The 23,017-nt window shown below is 46.5% G+C and overlaps 1 protein-coding gene across 2 annotated transcripts; it reads left to right on the forward strand.

Moving 5' to 3' along the window:
• Positions 1-1,550: 1,550 nt before the first annotated feature.
• On the forward strand, positions 1,551-22,807 carry cntn2 (contactin 2). Of its 2 annotated transcripts, none has more exons than XM_040203957.2 (23): positions 1,551-1,806; positions 7,738-7,855; positions 10,766-10,907; positions 11,039-11,214; positions 11,373-11,468; positions 11,831-12,043; positions 12,190-12,292; positions 12,483-12,664; positions 12,875-13,011; positions 13,405-13,534; positions 14,022-14,172; positions 14,733-14,860; positions 15,221-15,396; positions 15,665-15,785; positions 15,900-16,058; positions 16,205-16,354; positions 16,578-16,648; positions 17,098-17,332; positions 17,811-17,926; positions 18,074-18,260; positions 18,550-18,662; positions 19,587-19,755; positions 20,469-22,807. In XM_040203957.2, exons 2-23 carry the CDS (start codon positions 7,792-7,794, stop codon positions 20,564-20,566), a joined length of 3,117 nt encoding a protein of 1,038 aa, XP_040059891.1. In that variant the 5' UTR covers positions 1,551-1,806; positions 7,738-7,791; the 3' UTR covers positions 20,567-22,807. The 2 variants fall into 2 exon arrangements, with proteins under 2 accessions (XP_040059891.1, XP_077948431.1); XM_078092305.1 differs by having other exon boundaries at positions 1,583-1,806; positions 7,744-7,855.
• Positions 22,808-23,017: the final 210 nt, after the last annotated feature.

Here is a 23,017-nt window from a genome sequence, read left to right on the forward strand (position 1 = left end):
AGAAAGTGCACACTGCTTTTACATGTGCAGTGTCGCTTCTGGGGACAGAAAGCCTTCTCAGACAACTGGAACGAGCCACTATGATCTTAGTGAGAGGGGAGCTGCAGCGTCCTGAATCAGCTGTTGCATTCAGGTACAACGATGATTTAGTAAGACGTGTAGTTGAGTTCACATATCAACGTGTTTCCAAATCTCGCTGGGACATTTCTGTTATTCTTGATATATTGTTATGGTGATAAAGTCTGTGAAACTGTCCTCGTGTGGATGTTGGATTTCAGGTCTGAGTTCATATTTAAACCGATGTTCTGATTTTTAACTATGAAGCTTTGTACTGACTTTTCAATGTTCCTCTATTTTGAGCAGTTATTGCCGCTTACAATATTAATTTCGTTTCAGATGTAGGAATTAGCATGCACATTAATTAAAGGCCAAAAATAGTGTAAATTGTCCATGATTAAAGGGCACATTTCAGTCTTGGGGCACTGTGATTTGAGTAATTACCAATTAGAAAGGACCTGCTGCTCCGCATGCAGTCTGCTGCCTGCGTGTTGAAGATGACCGTGTCTAATTGGTCGCACTTTCTGCGTTGCCTGCTGAGTTCTAATGACCGTGAAGCTGAAATCATAGAGTTGGATCAGTGCTTATTGCTCACATAGTAATCCACTACTCCACAGATGGCACAATCATGCTGTCACTCTCACAGAGAGGATTTCACAGCTTTCGGAATATGACTTTCATTGTTCATTCATTGTTGATGCATTATGTTCCGTTCTTCCTCTGCAACAATAAGGAGGCCAATCAACTTCGCAATGAAATGCTGTCAAACGTGTCTGTTTGTCTCCATTGTCACTGTTATTATAAAACAGGGACTGTTAGCCTTCTGTGAAATATTTAATAATGAATAATATTCTGAATTATAATACGGGTAGACGAAATCAAGCATTTTAGACATAAATTACTCAAGACAAAGTTGGCTCCAAATTGAAACCAAATCTTACTTTCAAAATTGAGATGAACTATTATCAGTATTAGTAATAATAATACAAATAAAACATTTTTTTTTTATTTGGAAATATATTTTACTGTAATATTTTATAAAAGCGAAGCATATTAAAATGCTAAATCGGAGTCCGAGGTGGGAATGATAGCATGGTTTAATTAAAGGGTCTCTATGCCCGCGCTGGTCCCCGGGGAGCGGGGCCCCTCTGTGCTTCACGTCCAGGCGGCTGAAGAGCCCACAACAAAAGGACACGCGAACAGACGCCGTCCAACGGCGAAGATGCTGCATCAAGCCACAAAAACAACACCGGAAGTGATTCAATTTAACTTCAGAATAAAAGCATGTAATTCCTGGTGGACGTATATTAGTCTCACCAGGTTCAAACCCAACCCCAAATTACGGGGTAGGGGGATTCTCTTGAGTAATACGGACTAAATTATAATGTGTTTTTGTAACAGCTAGTGGTAGACGTGGTAGAGGGGCAGATTCCCTCGTGCCCCCAACAAAGGTTTATTTTGTCACTGGTAAACCGGAAGTACTTCTGGTGTGTTCTCGCCCGCTTGACGCTGCTAAAAGGAAGACCAGAAGGTGATCGAAAGAAAGCGAGGACGTGGAGAAGAACAAGACATTAAAGAGGGAGAGAGAGAGAGAGACAAAGCTGCGAGCAGCGCGTCCGGGTCGCTTCTGTCTTCTGAAACCCGGTTCCGGTCACACCGACGACGGCGGCATCCCGCGGCCCCCTGCGCATCATCCGCGGCTCCGCATCCGCAGCTGCCCGCCGAGGAGAAGATCCGCATCGCGGCGAGGTAAACAAACCCGCACCTGCCGCCGAACGCCTTCGTATTCCGCCGCGTCCTGTATTGTTCTATTCGGGCCGTCCATCGGCACCAGGTGATGGACGGCCGGGAGGATGCGGGTTGTCGGGGTGCAGCTGGAAGGTTGTGTCCCCCCGCAGCGTCGGCGTGAACGGCTCCCCCGCGTATTAGTGCTGCTTTTGACGCAATAGCACAAGTGTCGGTCGGGTGGACGCCACAAACTTCCTGTTACATATTTCCAACGTAACCTCGTGCGCGAGTCCTCCGGGACCGCCGGGGGAGTCTGGTCCTCTCACCGGCTGGAAGAGGTGCCTCCGGGCAGTGCGCCTCCATCCTGCGGGGGGGAGGCGAGGGGGGGCGGCGGGGGGGGGGGTCGGTGCTTCCACTGGCCGAAAGGAATGGTTTCCACGCGGGGTTAAATCATGCGGCTCCACGGCCGAGCTGACTCCGTTACGTGGAGCAGAGCGTCCTGCGTCCTGAGTTTGTCTCCGGTGTCTTCGGAGGAGACGACGCAGGATGGAGCAGAATTCTGTGAATATTCGTTGGAAACGTATCATGGAAATTAACGGGAATAATAATATTAATAATACAATGGAAATCTGGGGGTAATGTAACTGTATTTACCTTTTCACATATGACCAAAATAATGTTGTCAAAATGTTGTTTTGTCATATATAATAAGCATGCAATCGTTTCTAATACAACTTTCAAAATGACATTTCTGACAAATTCAGCTTCTCAATCCTCTGGTTTTGGGCTTTTCCCCTGAATGCTCAACAACAACATCAGGTTGAGAAAAAACAACATGCCTTCTCAATAGCTGAACCCTTTGCAAAGAAACACAGCGTGTGCTGCATTACACACAACATTAAAATATAGTTTTGAGTTAGGTTTTTATCGCTCGGCCGTTTATTTGCAGTAATTACTTTTATTTATGATACGCCGAAAGTTGCGCTTTCTGATGGACCCAAACAGCCGTGAATAATCAAGGTCAGTGTTTCCCCGAGGTTAATTGGGGGGGGCACCATTATTCTCTCAGTCCGCTGGTGGGAGCGTGCTCAGGTGTGCGTGGTTGTGTCTGTTTGGGCCTATTGGGAGGGACCCCCCTCCCCCCACCCCCCCCCTGCACAGATAATTATAATTGTAAAAAAGAAAACACAGAGACTTTCGTGGGGGGTGCAGGGCGCCCCCACTATGGGAGAAACACTGGAGGTGATGGTGTACTTTAGTGTGGACGTACATGCATCCTACTCGCTGCTGTAAAAAGTTTACCTACTGTATACAAATAAACTGTGTATTAAAATGAACACGGCTTCAGTTTGCATAATAAATATGCTCGGTAATGAAAAGGACGTTCATACGAGTTTAGCACCGTTCAAAATACACCTTCCGTCAAAACCCGCTCCATAGTCCTGCTATCTATGTTCATCGTGATGCATTAAAGCTGCTCGTACAGTCACCCCTTCATCTGAGATGCATCGCACTCAGCTCATTTTACACTGGAATCAGATGTGCGTAGGTCCTTTGTCTCAGTTACAATCAGGTTTTATATCCAAATCTCCCAACAAAGCTGTTTAATTGAGCCAAATGGTCACAACAGTAACACACGTATAGACGTAAATCCTACGATGGATCCCACTGAACTGTTCATTACTGGACCCGTGTTCTTACCCGGTGCCGTGCGTCAGCTCGCCCCAAATGTGACATGAAAACGCTGGAGTCGTGGTGTATTATTCATTTTAATGCCTGAATTATGAATCGGCCGGAGAACGTGAGGGATAAAACGTGTGTAGTGGATGAAAGAAATCCAGAAACGTATTATGAGCTCCGGCTGCTACGGTCCAGACTCCACATGTGTAGAATTTGAGCCGGAGAGGAGCAGCCGCCTTCTCTAAGACTTCTTCCGCTCAAAGACAATCCGTGTCGGCGTGGCCGGCGTGAGGGCGCCGAGACCAGAGGGGTCAGTCCCTTCATCTCATGACCGATGACCCCCCCCCCCCCCCCCCTCCTTCAAGCCTCCAGTAGATGTGCAGATATGGAGCTGGGTAGAGGGAGAGTGCTTTGTTCTGCTCTCGGACCCTGAGACAACCAGCACACACGGAACCGGCATGCCTGTCTGAACAAACTGGATTTCGGATCAGGAGTGATCCGACTTCATAGTGCCGCGTGACAGATGAACTGGGACATGCAGACCAGACTGCACGGCTGGTTCCCCCCCCCGCAGGGACCCCGGCGGTGCTGATGCCTGACTCCAGCAGTCGCGGTGTCTGGGTCGGGCTCTCGGGGGATCGCGGGTGCCTCCAGATGGGGAGGGCGGGTGGGGCCACTTACCCGTTTTAATGTGGGCTTGTTGGGAAGAGGGGATTCAGAGATAAGCAGGATGATCACTGGCACCATCAGCAGGGGTTGGGACAGAAATCCATTTGGAGTTAATGGCCCTTGTGTCTTCATGTTGGACAATATCGGGAAAATTCCAATAGGCTCGATAATGCCAGTGGATACGCTGAGTTTTGGTGCAGAAATACACCAGGAAATGGTCTTTCTGTGGAACAAAAGACGTGTTTCTGTTGTGTTGTGTGTCAATTACTTCTAACGTCTATTCCTAAATCTCCATTTTCCAATTAAAATATACTTTGAACAATTCACAGGCTCATTGCAACATTGTATTTGCATCCTGCTCAATGCACCGCGGAAACAATAGCAGCTATAGCTTGACATGTAGCTGCTATTGTTTGATATTGTTGCCGTGTGGAAGAAAGAAGCTGATCAAGCGTTGGATCGTCTCTGCTGTCCATCAGGGCGACCAGTCGATCTATTCCCTCACCAAACACTGTCACAGTTCTGCTGCCAGTCACTCTGTAGCCACGTCTCAATCCAGCGGCCGCAGCCTCCGGAGGCTGCTCCTCGTTAGTCCATCGACTCGGCCGTCCGAAGATTGAAGGGGGGGATTGAGGATGAAGGGGAGCCGGGACGGGGGGAAGCGGGAGTTCACTTTTATTAGTAGAATTCACTTGGAGATCCTCCAATCAAACGTCGTATATAATTATATTATAATTACAAAGATGACGATTAATCGCATTATGCTCAAAAATCAATAACATATTAAAAATATAACAGGCAGTCGCAGAGCAACAGCAAGGTAACATACAGTATATACATCCGTTTTTATTTCTTTTTTCTGAACAGGTCCCAGAGAAAACTTTTGTCTTTTATCAGGGAACAGCATAATGAATAATGCACCATATTCAGTAGTAAGGGTCCCTGTTAGACTGAGGTAGCACAAAAAAGTTGGTAAAGTTCCTTAAAAAAAACACTTTCAGGGATGTAGGTTGAGCAAATCTAACTTTTCTGTGATCCATTCACTTTTTTGTCCATTCCTCCGCCCACTTGACAAGCCTGTCTAAAAGAAGGACCAAATATGAGTCCCGCAGAAATGATTGGATGCTACATTAATAGATTATAATCAATCAAATGTATTCGATTTATTTGATTTATTTGATTGATTGATTGATCTTTGCTTAGCAATAATTATAATATAATTATATACGACATTTGATTGGTGGATCTCCAAGTGAATTCTACTACTAAACGTGAACTCCCGCGGCCCCGTCCCGGCTCATCTTCATCCTGGAATGAGGAGCATTCAATCAATTATTGATGGAATGAGGAGTCTCCCCAGAGCTGAGCTTGTTCACGCCAGCGGTCCAAGTAAGGCCGTCCTGCAGACGGGACAGGAAGTCAGAGGCGGTGGTGGTGATTACTGGGAGGCAGTACTTAGGCCTGAGGTCAGAGGTCACACATCCGGCAGCGGCAGGCCTCGACACCTGACATCTGCTAACACACACACTGACACACACTGAGTCTGTGTAGAAGGAGAAAGTGCAGCAGTTTGGCTTCATGCACGTAGAAATGCGTAACACAGTGACAGAATCTTGAGTCACGTGATCATCGCTGCCTAGTTTGACAGAGGAACCTTATTCTTTATTTAAGATTTCATGTACCAGGTTGTTATTATATATTATGTATGATCAAGATAAATATGATCAAACCTTGTTTTTATACAAGGTCCCCTGGTTACATGTACCACAGACACATCATTCTCATGATGGAATAATCTGCTATTGTTTGATATTGAAGAATGAAGCTGCGTTTTCCATGGACTCGATTCATATTGTGTTGTTTTTCCCTTTTCTATGTGCTTTTAATAAGCACAGGTACAGGACAGAGGAACCCTTCATACGTCAACTCACTCCTGCTCTCACGTCATGTCAAGTGATCATAGAGTGGTGTGTGTGTGAGTGTCATTGTTCATAAGTCAATGCTCCTCTGTTCAACAGGGCCAGAATCAGACCCTCTGTTGTCGTGTGACACACACACAGATGATAGCTGTGTTTCTGTGTGTCCGGATGAAGTCATTGAGCTCTCTGCGAGAGGGGAACTAATAGCCGGTTCATGGTGCAGCATGGAGATGTGTATCTTTCCCTCAGGACTCGTCTTCATGCACCGTCCTAATGTGACTGCTCATTCTTTCCTTCTGAAAGTAAGGAAATTACCTGCACTGATGCCCCAATCTTATTAATCATACTAACAAAATATGACAACAAGTTTTAAACTGCACAAAGAAAATCAGCCAATGAAACATGATTAAATCCAGAAATGATGGGACAACTTCTAACCGGATATTGTGGAGCTGATGGAAGTTGCCTTGGTACATGACTCCTTACAGTGCTGCCAGCAGGCTGCAGTGATGTTTGGTCACTAAGCTGAAGGACACACATAGCAGAAGAAGTACACGTACACACTTGCAAATTGAACAATTCACATATTGTGAAAAAGCAGTTGAGTCCCTGGTTGTTAGCCTGTTTGTAGTGTTAGCCTGTTTGTAGTGTTAGCCTGTTTGTAGTGTTAGCCTGTTTGTAGTGTTAGCCTGTTTGTAGTGTTAGCCTGTTTGTAGTGTTAGCGCTGTTAGTATTGTTAGCGCTGTTTGTAGTGTTAGCCTGTTTGTAGTGTTAGCGCTGTTTGTAGTGTTAGCCTGTTTGTAGCGTTAGCCTGTTTGTAGTGTTAGCGCTGTTAGTAGTGTTAGCGCTGTTTGTAGTGTTAGCCTGTTTGTAGTGTTAGCGCTGTTTGTAGTGTTAGCCTGTTTGTAGTGTTAGCCTGTTCGTCGTGTTAGCGCTGTTTGTAGTGTTAGCCTGTTTGTAGTGTTAGCCTGTTTGTAGTGTTAGCGCTGTTTGAAGTGTTAGCGCTGTTTGCACTGCTAGTGTTACACTCAAAATAAACGCAAAATAAGTAGTTGAAGATTGAAACTGTATTTTAAAAAGCGAACAAATAAAGAGTTACAATAATGTAATTTATTTTAATAAGAAACAGCTGCGGTTCAATGAGCTGATTGGAGGCAAAGAGTGAAGCAGTAATGTAACATACAGCTCATGTAAACATGTTTAAACAGGCTTTGGTTTAAAAAACTTATGTTGAAAGGAAAACAGTTTTTTCCTTTATATTCGAGGAGTAGATTGTTTTGTAGTGATGCTACTAACAAATGACAATATTATTTATTACTGACAAAATTATTTATTACTGAACAATAAACACAGGGTGCTCTGATGCAGGCTAGTTTTGAACGGGCAGACTTTATGCATCCAAAAGGAGACAGGAGCCGACCTGTCATATGTCCTGTACTGATGTGAGTGTCCTGTGAGGTGGAGCTGATTGTGAAGCTGGTTTAATAGTGCACAGCATTTTCCTCCTTGATTCACTTTCATTGTCATGGGATGCTATTGTCTTCCCTTTTCAGGCTTCCGCATGGATTCTAAGTAATGAATGTTAAGTCAACTTGAATGAACAAATATTACAATGCTTAATTCATTCCTTTACCCCGTGGAGCTACGTGAAATTGTAACGTAAGTAATCTTCTCTTTCTTTCAGACGCAGATCGTCCTGTGAGATAAAGTTACCACGTTTTGATCCCGTCTGCCCCTGATGATGATGGAGAGCTTCCTGTGTCTGCTGGTCCTCAGCTCAGCAGCCCTGAAGGAGGCAGTCGGTCAGTTTATTTTTAAGTGTTATGTCCACGTGGGTCTAAACACAGCCCATCGCAGTTCCATTGCTGCCTCAATATTTTAGTATCAGTACCAATATCAGTTCAAATTTAGCACAGATTGAAAAATAAAATGAATGCATATTTCCATCAACTGCTTTTATGCAAAAGAGCAGTTGGTTAATTGGTTGATTCAGCTCGTGGTGCTAATGATGCAATCGGGTGCTGTTAGATGACAGTGGTATTAATACGTAGACAGGTTTGTCCCTTACTATCCACTCCAGCAGAACGAGCGTTTCCCTCTGCTCGGTCAACGGGGCTCTGTTGCGTGTTACCATAGTAAATGTTAGCATTACCGATACCATTATCATGTCCACTACTGTAAGCTATTTTCTTAGCAAAGCGCTCTCCTGGTAAGCAGTGGAATCTGTGAAGGGCTTTTATTGTGAAAGGTATGGACCTCGGAGCCTCCATGTAACAATGTCATAAGTTATTCAACAGCATGTAACCACTCTAGATGCAGATGCTATTATTATTCTACTGATTTTATAGTGTGCAATAAACATTTACTCCATAATGAGTAGTTGAGGGGAAAAAACAATATATTATTCCCATTAAAAAGCAAACAATGTAAATACTTTAATGAGTTTTGACCACAAAACCGGAAGATCACACAAATATTCCTCAACATGTGTCCTTCTGAATGCAGCCTCAGCCATGATGGAGCTACAGGGTGACATTGTGTTCAGCAGAAAATAAGCTTGTAAGGAAGTGAGTCACTGCTCTGTCACACACATTCTGAAATAATTGAGGAAAGAAATATGTTTTTATCTGTTTCCTGTTAGTCAGTACACATTAAACTAAACACTGTCTCTGTAGGTTTACGTAATTAAACTCAGAGAGTATCGCAAAGACCGAACCAACAGCTGGAAGGTTTCCATTGAGGGATGTTTCAAACAGAAACATGCCTTAATATTGAGTCCACACGGGCTGATAAAGTCTGACAAAGAAAGAGCTCATCAAGCCTAATGGAAACACATTTTCTAAATAAGCAATTTTCTTTTATTACCCTGCAATACAAACCCAGCAGTAAAGAGCTGCAGCCCTCCGTCACACGGCTCCACTGAACGACACTTCTGAGGAAAAAACAATCAGATGATACACAGCAACAAACAAAGAACGTGTGTGTTGACAGAGGATCCACATCAATATGAGGATGTAAATGCCATATTAGGTTTGAAGCAGCTAGGAAATGTGTTAAAGTGGTGAGAGAGTCATCTTTTTACTGGAAGGTGTCATGTGTAAGATCGATGACCACAGATACTTGTACTCAGTACTTGTGTACATTGGATACACAGCAGAGTGATGGAGATTTGTACTCCACCTCCACCCTTCAACAGGAATACAGGATAGAAATCCCTTGTTACTCGACCTTGGACGGTCCCAGCAGCATCTTTGAGATGCGCCGTTAAGCCTCTGACATTTATAGAATCACCCACACTGAATGAGACTCAGGATTCTCTTAGCTCTTATTTTCTGAGAGAGCCAGACGTGCTAATGGAATTCATTAAAGTTAAAAATGTCTCCTGGGTTATCTTACTTGTATTCCGGCAAACAAATGATGTAGTGAGGTATCAGCAGAGGCACGGGCATGATATGGTGTAGTGTTCTATTCTGTGGGCAGCTTTACTACGGCGGACAATGTTGTTCTCTACATCCGTCTTCAAAGACCGTCTGACTGCTCTCTGAAAGATGCATGTCCCCCATTAAACCTGCATTCCAGACCAGACTACATAATACAGGCGGATTATTGGGCTCATAAAGGGGTTGATGGGGGTTTCTAGCTTTTGCACTTTGTGATACAGAGCATCCAGAACTGTTTTCTCACAGGTTTTATCAGTATTAGTGGCTGCAATGAGCATGCGTTGCACTACAAATCTTTTCAAAACCGGTTTGTAGACTTGACACGCAACACCTAAGATTCAAGTTTCACGTGCTTCTTGGTTAGCGAGTTTATTTCCACACTGAGCCACTTCAAGATCTGTGGCAAACATCAAATAACTGCAGGCTGTTTCTGTCAGGATGAAGGGGAACCTCTGAGAGTGGTCTAATGGGTACAAACCAGTTCATATGTTACTGGTGAAGATATATATCAATATAACACACAAAACCCCTTTGAAAAGAGAGGAGATTGTGTCCTTGCGAACGATGTGAAGCGTGAACATCGTTTTTTGTGAGCAGTACAGAGATTCCTGCCTCGCTTTGGGACCAGATTTGGTGATGAACAGATTTAATGGATTCCGTTTCTTCACACGTCCGTGGCTGACTTTGTAGGAAAGGTTCACAAAGGGCTTGAAATATCAGCCAAAGAGCCAGAGATTATTTCTTCACACAACTCCAAATATTTGACCCTGTAAGACTACAGGCTGTTGATGCTGCTCACTGACAACAGAAAGAGAAACGTTTTTCTCCTGGTTAATAATTGTTCATGTTAACTTGCTGTCAGAAAGTGCCCGTTATATGTTTTGCTACATTTTAACACTTCAATGCCCAAATACTAAATATATTAGTACCTGTGAAATAAGAGTGCCCAAGACAATACTGGAACTTTAGAATAGTAATGAGATTATTCTGAATTAACTGCAGAAAATCCTGCAGTTAATTGTGATTACAAATATTAATTGTTTCCCAGCACAAATATATTTAAAGGGGAGCGTTTTTCTTCATTTTACAGAATTAAAGAGCAACTGGAAACTCACCCAGAGAAAAGTTAATGAGTAAAAAATAAATAGGAAGGAATTACAGTCGAAGAGTAAACTAAACGTTTTCCGGGACACAGCGGTATGTCCTCACCGTTGGGACGTCTCTGGAGGAGGGGTAGGTGTGTAACTGCTGTGTTGTTGAAAATGTTTGCAGGTGGAGACGTGTGTGTGTCGGGTCACGACAGCGGGCCACTGTTTGAGGAACAGCCCAGCAGTTTGATCTACCCAGAAGGCCTGAGCGAAGGCAAGGTGACCCTCAGCTGTCAGGCCAGAGCGAGTCCCGCTGCGTCCTACAGGTCCGTCACACACACACACACACACACACACACACACACACACACACACACACACACACACACGTGCAAACCAAACTCATTCCTCAGAACAGCATTTTACATTTTCCTTTCTGTTTTTCTGCTCTCTGCAGATGGCTTTTGAACGGCACCGAGGTCCCGCTGGGTTTGGACCTGCGCTACACCCTGGTTGCTGGCAACCTGGTGATCAGCAGCCCCGAGTCCATTCGAGACACAGGATCCTATCAGTGTCTGGCCATTAACCGCTGTGGCACCATCATCAGCCGAGCAGCTAACCTCAAATTTGGCTGTGAGTTGGAGCGGCGATTTTAGCTGTATGAGTCGGTCACAGTGGCAGGAATAAAAGGAGTAATATGGGATTTATTTTACACAAATTTGCTTCAGTTACTATCTGACTGCTGCTTTTGTTCGCCGTCTGTGTGTGACAGTAACCTTTTGTTCCTGCAGACCTCCATGACTTTCCTCCAGACAGCAGGAGTCCTCAGACAGCGTATGAAGGCGTCGGAGCTTTCCTGGCCTGCCAGCCCCCCACACATTACCCAGGTATCCCCGCCACTCCACCTCAGGGTTTCACGCCAGTCGATTAGTCCAGTGTCGCAGCAAATTCTTTAAAATAAAAAAGTAGATTTTCATCTGAGTTAGACGGCGGACCAGTGATGATGCCGACCGGGTCCACATTGAAATGCTGTGCTGGTAGCACGGCAATGAGTACAATCCTGTGTGGTGCTCAGTTAGAAGCATGTTTGGTCATTTTTCACCAATAATAACAATAATGGGGCACCACCCTGGGATCAGGGACCAAAGACCAAAGTGTAACTTGAGGCCCGCGGACAACAGTAGGCCCAAACGCGCTGAGGCACACCCGTACATTGGGACGCCATCACTAATGAACGTCTCCTCTGCAGCTCTGTCGTACCGCTGGTTGATCAACGACTTCCCCAACTTCATCAAGAAGGACGACGACCGCTGGTTCGTGTCGCAGGTCACAGGGAACCTGTACATGGCGAAAGCGGAGCCAAACGACACCGGAAACTACTTCTGCTTCACCACCATCAACATGGACATCAGCACCAAGAGCACATTCAGCAAGGCCATCCAGCTGACCGCGCTGCCCGACGGTACGCAGGACGCCCACGCTCAATTAGCACCAGCAATGAGGAGAATTGGAGTGTTGCAGTAGTGTGAATGAGTATGTTTGTGTGTCAAACTCAGATGTATATACGGAACACTATTAAAGATGTTTTCATTATGTATTTAATTCCAGCCAATCCCAGGAAATCCGCTCCGAGCATCAAAGTGCGCTTCCCGGCAGAGACGTACACGCTGGCAGGACACGCCGCCCACTTGGAGTGCTTCGCCTACGGAAAGTAAGTCCCCCGCCCTAAAAGCACCAAATGTCTGCGATGTATTACGGGTAAGCGCGTGGGACGCGTCCCGCTTTGGGCTTCTCGCTTGTATTTCGTCCCCTGAAACTTTTTAAACACTTCTTCCTTTTCTCGCTCCGTCATTGTGCAACTCCTCCTGTACTTCACCTCGACCTCTTCTTCTGTCTCATAGTCCGGTCCCAAAGCTTCGGTGGAGGAAAGTGGACGGCTTGATGCCCTCCAAGGCGGGCTCCAGCGCCGAGGCCCCCATCCTCATCCTGCCAGACCTCTCCTTCGATGATGAGGGTCTTTACGAATGTGAAGCGTACAACTCAGAGGGCAGTGACACCCACCAAGGTCGCATCAACGTGCAAGGTACAGAACATCTGGAGGGAGACCGAACGCTGAGAGACAAGTCTGTGACCAAATGTCCACTGCTCATTTGTGCAAACTACCCGGATGACGGCATGAATGTGAAGCGTGTGTGGATGAAGAACACAACACACACACCAGCAATGTCACGGGTCTGTGGTTGTAATGCGTCTCATCGTACGTTTCCCTTACCTCCTCCCTCCGAACCTCCAGCTCAGCCCGAGTGGTTGCAGGTGATGAGCGACTCAGAGGTGGAGATCAGCTCAGAGCTTCTCTGGAGCTGCATCGCTGCCGGTAAACCGCGGCCCTCCGTACGCTGGCTACGCAACGGCCAGCCGCTCAGCACACAGGTAACACGGGCGGTGCTGACTCACCGCATCGTGCACCTGCACACTCAACACGTGGAACACAGGAAGAGGAAACCCATTGGCAGTAAATTCACTTTTAGGAGCTCAAGTGTGGGTAATAGTGACTAATGACTAAGGAATTTTGTATTTTTTTAGGTTGCTTTTGAAAAATAATCTTAATGAGGGCTGTGACACGTTCAGGGATGTTATTCAGGCACAAAGCACCGACAAAGACACACAAAAATACTTGCGATGCAAAGACAGATGAAAAGTGATGACACAACAAACACAAAGACACAAGAAAGAACTTCAGAAAGGGGCTGATATTTATAAATACTCAGTTTCACAGCTCCCATATGCCGTCTTTCACTTCCTCCTCTCTCTCTCTCTCCCCAGGACCGGGTCGAGGTGAACGGCGCTCGTCTCAGGATCAGCAATCTGGCCCTGGAGGATTCTGGGATGTACCAGTGTGTCGCTGAGAACAAACATGGCACCGTCTACTCCACCGCTGAGCTCAGAGTCCAAGGTAGAAGTCCAAGGAGAACCTGCAGAGCTCCATCAGTAAAGAACGGAAAGAGCCCTATTTAAACACTGCTGCTCGTTGGTCTGGGCTCAAAGGAAGTCTGTGAAGTCTCGCCGTGTTTTGGCATTAATTAGATCAATCTCTCCAATTCCCTTTGACCAAGTGATCTAAATCTAAATTTGTTATATTTATAACATCAACGTATCTTTATATGTCCTAACCATTCTTAGACTTGTCTCGGGTTGACGAGTGTCATATTGTCTTTACTGAAGTGAGGAGCAGAGTGTGTGTAACAAGCACTCTACAGGCGCATCTTGCTAATATTAAAAGAACAGCAGGATACTTTAGACCAGGCTTTGGTTGGTTGCAAATTTGACTTGCATGCATGCATGCAAATTTAACGTCAGTAGCATTTTCTAGTCTCAAGTCAAAGGCCTTTTCCATCCCATCCATCAACCTGCTTGTGGTCCCGCCTTTCCCGTCTTTCCAGTTCAGGCCCCAGACTTCAGGTTGAACCCGGTGAGGAGGCTGATCCCGGCAGCCCGAGGGGGGCAGGTGATGATGGAGTGTCGCCCTCGGGCTGCTCCGAAGCCCAGTCTGTTCTGGAGCCGCGGGACGGAGCTGCTCACCAACGGCAGCAGGTAACGGACTTGACGGGTGTCTAACATGTCTGCATGTATGCGATGTCCCTCTCCCCAAATGTAAAAGTAGAATTAGTAGAATTCATTTGAATGCAGATGGATGTCCAGGTGATGTGTGACCCTGAAGGTGGTGAAGTACCAGTGATGATGATGCGAAAGTCACCTTACTGAAAGTCTCCGGTTTCAGAATCGACTCACACGGCACCCGGCGCCTCTCGCCTTCACATTGATTTCACTGCCACAGTCTCACCGTCTCCAACGCTCGCCGCTCCGCGCTCGGGACTCAGGGGAGAAACCGCAGCCGCTGCAGTGATGTCATCGTCTGCAGAGCGAGCGAGCACTCAATAGACGGAGGCAGCTTATTAAAGAAATCAATCTGAAAGTCATTTGTGCTGTAGGGAGATGTAGAAAAACACATCAAAGAAATCCCCCGACGCTTTTCTGTTTATCCATTATATCGTGGTGGGGGGGGCAGGTATGAGGTCCATGTTCTATGATCACAGCTGAAGAAATGGTTGGTGTTAGTATTATACGCTTCAACCCTCCGTAAATCTTTCCAGAGTCACCGTTACTCCAGATGGTGTTCTGTGGATCAACAACATCAGCAGGGCAGACGAAGGGAAATACACCTGTTTTGCTGAGAACTACCTGGGCAAAGCCAACAGCACCGGACACCTGTCTGTCAGAGGTACACACACACACACACACACACACACACTGAAGAACTGTTGGGAACGCCAGGGATCGTCTGTGGTTAATAGCAAGTGTGAAACTGAATTATTGACTTCAATAGAAATATTAATAATAGATAATAGGACAATTAACACTAAGTAAATAACTAACGTGGCACCACCCTGAGCTCACAGGACTAAGGACCCATTTCACTCAGTGAGGAACCTTCCTGAGCAATAAATGACTCCGTAAAGAGTTCTGACAGCAGCCATCTGCGTTTCCTGGTTCTTTCTAATTCTAAGGCGTATTCTATAGAACCAGGACGAACTCAGAACCCTGCTAGTTTGAATCTGAGCCAGCATTCACTTCCCTGCAGACGCCACCAAGATCACGCTGGCTCCTTCCAACGCCGACATCAACCAAGGGGAGAACGTGACGCTGCAGTGTCACGCCTCCCACGACCCCACCATGGACCTGACCTTCACCTGGGCCCTCAACGGGGTCCTTCTGGACCTGGAGGACTCGGCCGGACCGTACCACCGGGTGGAGGGGGTGAGTCCCGTGAGGCCGGGTGGAGATGTCGCCATGGTTACCTTTCAGGTTGTTAGTGTTGGCAGTTGTCGTGAAATTACTGCAAAACCAACTACCGCTCAGCATGTTGTTTAAGGGACGGTTATGTTCTCGTAGCGCAGCGATGTGTTTTTAATGGAGCTCAGCCGGTAGCCAGCGGCGCGTCTCTCGACAATGAACTCATCCACGCAGCGTCTCATGGTGCCTGTGCCACAGTGTGTGACTCGTGTTCTCTGTCTGTGGCCTGCAGAAGGAAAACATCGGCGACCTGTTGGCCGTGAACGCCAAGCTGAGTCAAGCAGGCGTCTACACGTGCGCAGCTCAGACTGTGGTGGACAGCGCTTCAGCTTCAGCCAAATTAGTGGTTCGAGGTAAGATTTGTCTTCATGGGCTACTAGCTGCTGCACAAGCTTCGTCATGGAGCTCTGAGATACGAATCATTCCGTTTACTCATTGAATCAATACAATCTTTGTGTTGTCTCCAGGTCCCCCGGGACCTCCTGGAGGTTTACTAATAAAGAACGTGGCCGAGACGTCGGTGGAGCTCCGGTGGAGTCGTGGCTACGATAACCACAGTCCCATCGGCAAATATGTCATCATGGGCCGATCGTCACTGTCGTCGGAGTGGAAAAAGATGAGGACAGGTGTGTGTGTGTGTGTGTGTGTGTGTGTGTGTGTGTGTAATGATTTTGAAAACATTTTGATTTCTAAATGTATCACAACGAATATCTTTTCATCGAGACGGGTTATTGATCATCGATGCCTCACATGTGCTCTCATTGGAATAAAGACCCAGTAAACATCGAGGGGAATGCAGAGTCGGCGCGTGTGATGGGACTGATGCCGTGGATGGATTACGAATTCCAGGTCATCGCCAGCAACATCCTGGGCAGCGGAGAGCCCAGCATGCCCTCCCACACCATCCGCACCCAGCAAGCAGGTGAGTCAGACTGCACTCAGCTGCCCGGGCCAACCGAGCTGTCAGCTCAGGGCCGTGCTTTGTTCACAGCCACGTTCTGCCAGTTAAACAAATCACGTTTAATAATCATTCAGTGTGTGGGCGAAGGAACTGGAGGCATCATGTTATTCCGTGCTACTTTTCACTGATCCACACTTGGATTATGTCATTTATATGATTTTGTGTCGGTACATTTGGCCCTCAGCCCCCACTGTGGCCCCGAGTGGTCTTGGAGGAGGAGGAGGAGACAGCAACGAACTCATTGTGACGTGGACGGTGAGTGGATGACTACGCAGTTTATTGTAAACATTCCCCTTTGTTACATAAAAAAGCTGTAGTTCACTTAAGGAAGAAGACTTTTGTTAAAAGTTACATAAGGAGGCCGAGGTGTCCTGACCTTCTGTCGCTATTTGGATCAAATGAAACTGGTTAACTTAAGTTTACTACTATGTTTTCTCATGTCTTGGTAAGGACCACTATTCCTCTCAGAATGCTTGGAGACAGAATTGTTGAAACGTCCTGCACTCACTGCGGGAGCGTCACATGATACCTGCGCGGTTATGGAACATATTCAGTAAGACTGAGTAAGACAACTCAGTTCAATGCATTCTATTAAAGAATAAGACCTTTGGAGTTTATCCCCCAAACTCCCACTGGGGGGGTTGAGTGAGATGGCCCTCTGTCTGCGTGGGCGCCACGTCTTAATGCTCCGCTGTACCTTCCAGCCGATGGCCCGAGAGTACCAGAACGGCGATGGCTTCGTCTACGTCCTTGCCTTCAGGAAGAAGGATACACAGCCTTGGACGGTAGTGCGTGTCCCTCACGTGGAGTCGTCCCGATACGTCTACTACAACGACAGCCTGGCGCCGTACAGTCCCTTCGAGGTGAAGATCAAAGCTTTCAACCGCCGAGGAGAAGGTCCGTTCAGCCAGATCGCTCTGGTCTACTCGGCAGAGGAGGGTGAGTTTAGCCGCCGGGTTCTGGCTGCTTCTCCTCCAGGACACGTCGGCTTACGAAGCAGCTTATGAACCTAGTTTTATGAATATTGACTATTGGGCTTGTAGTTAGTTATGGTAATGAAAGGAGGACACAGGAGAATCCCAGAGCACTCCATTGGCTCCTAAAGCACCTCTTAATTGACAATAGGCGGAATGAAGCCGCAGGGAAATACATAGTTTCAATATGCCAAAATTAGCACAGAGCACCGTTGTCATGGAGATTTTGCCCAATCTTCTTTTTTAATCACCATATTATTATGGTCCTTTGGACGGATAAAACGGATGGCGACTTATTAATGAATAGTGAGATAAACCATGCAACATGTAGAGGACACACGTCCCTGCAGTCCCCTCTGCCACCACCAGAGAGCAGCTCGTAGTAGATGGACCACAGTCAGTCTGCACGCGCTGACGTCCTCCGTCTCACCGCCTCCCCACAGAGCCAACAGTGGGACCGTCAGGCGTCAACGCCACGGCGCTGACCGCCTTTGAGATCCAGGTGTCCTGGGAGCCCGTCCAGCAGCTCAGCGCCGACGGCATCCTCAGAGGATATGAGGTGACGAGCTGCGTGCATCTCATGCAAATACATAGACAAGAAATGCAAAGGGCAGAACATTGACTCAGTGCACCTGCTGCTGTGACAGCGTATTCGGAGCGTACTGGGACTGTGAATGTGTCTTTTGGCGTCCGCGTGTGTCCTCAGATCCGTTACTGGCGGCAGCACGAGCGTGAAGCAGCAGCGGATCGCGTGCGGACGGCGGGACTGGAGGCGACAGCCCGAGTGTCCGGCCTGCGACCCAGCACTCGGTACCACGTCGCCGTCCTGGCGTACAACAGCGCCGGCACCGGGCCGCCCTCGCCACGCACCACAGTCACCACCAGGAAACCACGTACGGCCGCCGCACACCGAGCAAAGACAAAGTCACACAGAGGGACGGGTTCACCAGAATTGTCCCTCTAAAATGAGTTTGACACCCCTGCTCTTCACACTCCGTTATATTACTAATATTACGTTATATTACTCCAATATTATTATGTTTTAACGGCCAAAACGTACACCGTGCACCTTTTTAGAGTACTTCTAAAAAGCCTGTTTAGCTCCTATTGTTTGCAAGAACAAAAATCAGAACTTTTTCCTTCTATTTTCAACGTTTAGTTAATGTTGTTGTTCCATCACAGCTCCTAATCGTCGGCCGGGCAACGTGTCATGGAAGGCCGACGGCTCGTCGGTGACGGTGAGGTGGGATCACGTGAAGGCCATGCACAATGAGTCTGCGGTACTGGGCTACAAGGTATGTGTGGACTTAAACATAAACTCTGCTCGGACCGCAGGGACAAAGTGACCGGTGACAAATTAAGACTTGAGAGACAGCGGTGAGACGTGGGACGTCCTCAAAACCTGACATGGGACGTGTGCCAGAATATTCACGTCTTACAGACGTTTCACTCGGTAAAATTCTGGGACAATAAATCATCAGTAATAAACAAGCCTGGCATAAGTGCACTCGTTTATTGTTTGAATATTATAGTACCTCATATGAGGAATTATTCAAGTAAACTTAACTCGACGGGGAAACCTCCAGCTTGGAAAAGTGAAGCGTGGCTGAAAATGACTCTACTTCTCTCAGTAAACATTGTGAACGTGAGTTCACGGTCTCTAACTTCTTCAATACAGCATGAGGTTCACTTCTTGATTCCTGATTCCTAAATGATGATGTTGTGCAGTTTAGTTTAGTTGTCTGTGTTTTCGTCAACATTAACTTGTTAACTGGCAGTTATTTGCAGCATTTTGGATGAACTTAGTTCCACTCTCTTTTGTCACATGCTTGCAAAACGACTAGCCAGGTTCTTATGATGTGGTGCACTTTCTATTTCCCTCTGAAGACTTAAAGACAGAAGTGGCTTCCAGTCACAACTGGTCGATTTGAATTCCAACACAAACATTATAAATCGGAGTGAAGATCTATGCAGCCTGATTTTACTTTAGTACGAATGAGACAACATGTGAGATACATCAGAAGCAATAAAGTCTCTAACGAAAGCAAAGATTACGTTAATGAGCCTTGTATCAGCTCATTTATCAGGGAAAACAGGACCGTCAGTAGATAACAGCTGTATCAATGGTCCTTTTGTTCTAACGAAAGCTGTTATAGTAAGAATACCTCGTGGGCCTTGACCTCAACGTCTGACCCTAAAACTTGTGTTCTGTGTGCCAGGTTCTGTACAAACACGAGGGCCAGAACTCACTGAAGGTTCTGGACAAGGCCAAGACCTCCATGAGCCTGCCGCTGCCAAAAGACAACAGCTACGTCGTGCTGGAGGTCCGGTCCTGGGGAGAAGGCGGGGACGGGCCGGCGCACGAGATCATTGTGTCCCGGGACTCAGGTGAGGAACTGAGACGTGCATGTTGAATGCACAAATGAGTAAAAAGCAGAGGGAAATGTACATTAATGATCAAATGAAGGGATAATAAGTGGATCTGCAGCCGTAATCTTGCGATCAAACAGCCCTGAAGCACTCATGTGTTAAATCTGCTAACAAGGAACCAACTGAATAGTCTACAGCGGCCCAGTACAGCCAGAGATCATACGGATACCACAGTGTGAGCCAAAGTCGTTTGGTAATCTGCTAGGGGGGGGGGGTTCGGACATAAATATGTTGTTTTTCTTACAATGTATGATTTTATCTGCAGCCCAGCAACTTGTTAATGACTTCTGGTCAACCAGTACCAATGCTCACCATCAGGTCTCCCAGTTTAAACAGTGTACGTGACAGCAGAGAGCAGGAGGGGTGAAACGTGCACGCGCTGTTCTCAATCTGTGCCTCGGGGTTAAGACAAAGCAACCTTCTGTGCCTGTTATCTTATAGATAGGAACATTAGGATATATATATATATATATTAATCTGATCATAAACATGTCAGCAGTATCTGAAACAGACATTGGACAGAGTTTATTACACGGTTCAAGTTGATAGCACAGTAAAGTCCTTACAGATCACAGCGGGTGCAGAGACGTCCTCCAGCGCGCTGGAAACACCCACGTTCAGCAACTCCCCACCTTGTCAAATCCACCTGTCCCATTGTGTCCCTCACACAGGAACTGGTATGATGGTGCAGAACGGGGGCCCCTCCCCGCGGTGCAGTCCCCCTCTCCACCTCCTCAGCGGCCTGCTTCTGTTCGCGCTGGGCCTGTGATCTCGGCCAATCACCGGACCGTTTGCTTTCACACTGCGGGTCGGCCTGTGGTTCGGCTCGTGGTGCGTTCAGGTGTTCAGGGATTGGACGGGCGAGGAATGATGGGGTTTCCATTTTTTTCATTTCTTTTGAATAATAAAAATACAGAGGGCCTTTTTTCTTTAAAGCCCGGGCGAAGTGAGGGGGTCTGGGGGGAGCAGGGAGTCCCCGCCCGGTTTTGTATTTATGTACTCGCGTCGTGTTAAAAAAACCTGCCTTAGCAGAACCATCACACATGTGGCCGACGCGTCTCATCCCTGCGTCCGCCCAACCGGAGCTGGCGACACCCAGACGTCAGTGTAAATTCTCCATGGTTTGATGGCGTGCATAAGTTGTGTACATACAGTCTGAACATGTCTTACACGTGATGCGTTTCTGCCTGTTCGGTCCACTTTGAGAACAACTTGACCTTTTCTGAATGGTTATCGGAGGTAAGCTCATTTTGAATTATAAGTACTGCCGTTATTGAGCCTTCGCTAAGCCCCGCCCCTGGAAATGAGCCTGGCCAATCACAGCGGAGCACAGACGGCGATGATTTATCTCAGCTCCTCCTCTCATAGCGTCTCCAGGATCTGTAGCTCGCCATGGTGAAATAGGGATGCTAGCCCACAGAGCTAACGTTAGCACATCATCAGCTGGTACTGGTACTACTATGCTATGCTAGCTGCCAGCTGGGGGGGGGGGCTCCCAGCAGGGGGCGGGGCTCGGTAAAGGGTCGATTCTACAGTAACTGTTCCTCATATTGTGAAAAACGTGGAACTTTATAATGCAGCTTTAGCTCGTAAACTTCAAACTCCACTTTTTTTTATTTTTCCTGTGAACATATTTGTGCGAGGCCTTTTTTTATGGAGCTGGAAAGCAGCGTCCCTGTGGATCTTTGTACGTCTTGTTGCTCACAGTGTGAACTTAGAACCACTTGTTATCATGACTTTTCAGCTCCTGCTAATGTCTTTCTGCTTGTTTGTGTTTTGTCTCAGCTGTAATTATGGAAAGCTAGAGAGAATTGTCACCGGTCCAACTGAATGTTTACATTTTATACTTTTTATGTCTCATTTTGGGGGTGGTTAAATTGGACCGAAGAAGGGAGTATTTAACTATTTGCTTGCATTTTGATGGGCCTCAATTGTTTAAATGGTTTCAACAACGATGTGCAAATGCTTCTGTTCAGTGTTAATTGGGTGTATTGCAGCTGCTTTTATGCTGGCGGGTTAATATGAAACGGATGAGCCCCCCCCCCGCTTCAGATGAAAGAGCTGGTTGCCAAAGTTATCAGAGAATAGTTAACAGGGTGACATATATTGTCCTCATTGTAATCAGTCATTGTGTAACATGTCTGGTTCACTGCCGTTCACAGGAAGGACGTGCCGCTCACGCTCATTTGTCCTGTGCGGGTCACGTGGGGTCAGCAGGTCAGAGACGGACCTCCGGTGCTCACGAGTTTTCTCTTTTGTTGCTGCCTTTGTTCTCTGATGGAGTTTCCTATTGGACCTGTTTGCTGTCAGCAATGTAATACTCAAAAGGTTAAAAGTTATTACTTATTTTCAGCCCTACGTTGAATGATGACGAAGAATGACACTGACATGAGATTGATTTTAGTTTAATCAGTAACATTAACTTTTCATTACATGCTTTTCACTTTTGCTCTCAACTAGAACATTTTCTGGAATCAATTTCTATAAATACTATAAAGCAAAATGTCCCATATTTTAACCCTTTTTAGGGTATTAGCTGTAGACAGTCATTATTATTGCCCCCATAATCTTGAACTGAAGTATACATTTGGGTTAGACCAGTGTACACTGGTATTTGTGGCTGGGAGATCTCGGCTTGGTCCCCCTGTGGGCCCACAATCATTTCTACACTGGTCTCAATGGTTTAAAGCCTTTTTACTATTATCACTGTCTTCATTTCTGTCTTCTGTTCCAGGAGGTGAAGATGCTCTCGGAACCGTTGAATTTTGTGTCTTACTTCTCAATGCCTTTAGTCTTTATTGAATAGCCGACGCGTATTTTCACCGTCTCTGTGCCACGACGCCGAATGTCCTGGCAGACTCACTCATCACTCACTCACGGTGGTCGAAGGCTCAATGCACTGGATGATGTGGCCCTTTTCATAATTGTGATTGCGTTGAAATGTGAGGTAGGCGTCGGGGGAGGGGTGTTACTTGTAAATATGATTTCGAATAAACACTTTGGGATTGTATTTGAGTAATATGTGTGTTTTTACGTTCACCCTCATAATCTTGATTATATTGACATATGAAAGGTCAGAATAGAGGTTATGAGCTATCCAAATACGGCAGTGATTCCACACCCTGTAGTCATTGAAAGCAGAAGATAGTTAGCATGTTCACTCAATAAACAGAAAAGAAAGTTGCAAAGATGTTCAGGATGTTACTGCTCGGTGGAGCTG

Source organism: Gasterosteus aculeatus, chromosome 17 (genome assembly GCF_964276395.1).
Source record: "Gasterosteus aculeatus chromosome 17, fGasAcu3.hap1.1, whole genome shotgun sequence".
Lineage (NCBI taxonomy): Eukaryota > Metazoa > Chordata > Actinopteri > Perciformes > Gasterosteidae > Gasterosteus > Gasterosteus aculeatus.

Excerpts from the sequence above, each read along its gene's own strand:
- cntn2 (XM_040203957.2), top strand. The coding sequence starts at position 7,792 with ATGATGATGGAGAGCTTCCTGTGTCTGCTGGTCCTCAGCTCAGCAGCC. Across the intron at positions 16,059-16,204 it reads GTGGAAAAAGATGAGGACAG|ACCCAGTAAACATCGAGGGG; the intron begins GTGTGTGTGTGT and ends ATTGGAATAAAG. Across the intron at positions 18,663-19,586 it reads CTGCGGTACTGGGCTACAAG|GTTCTGTACAAACACGAGGG; the intron begins GTATGTGTGGAC and ends TCTGTGTGCCAG.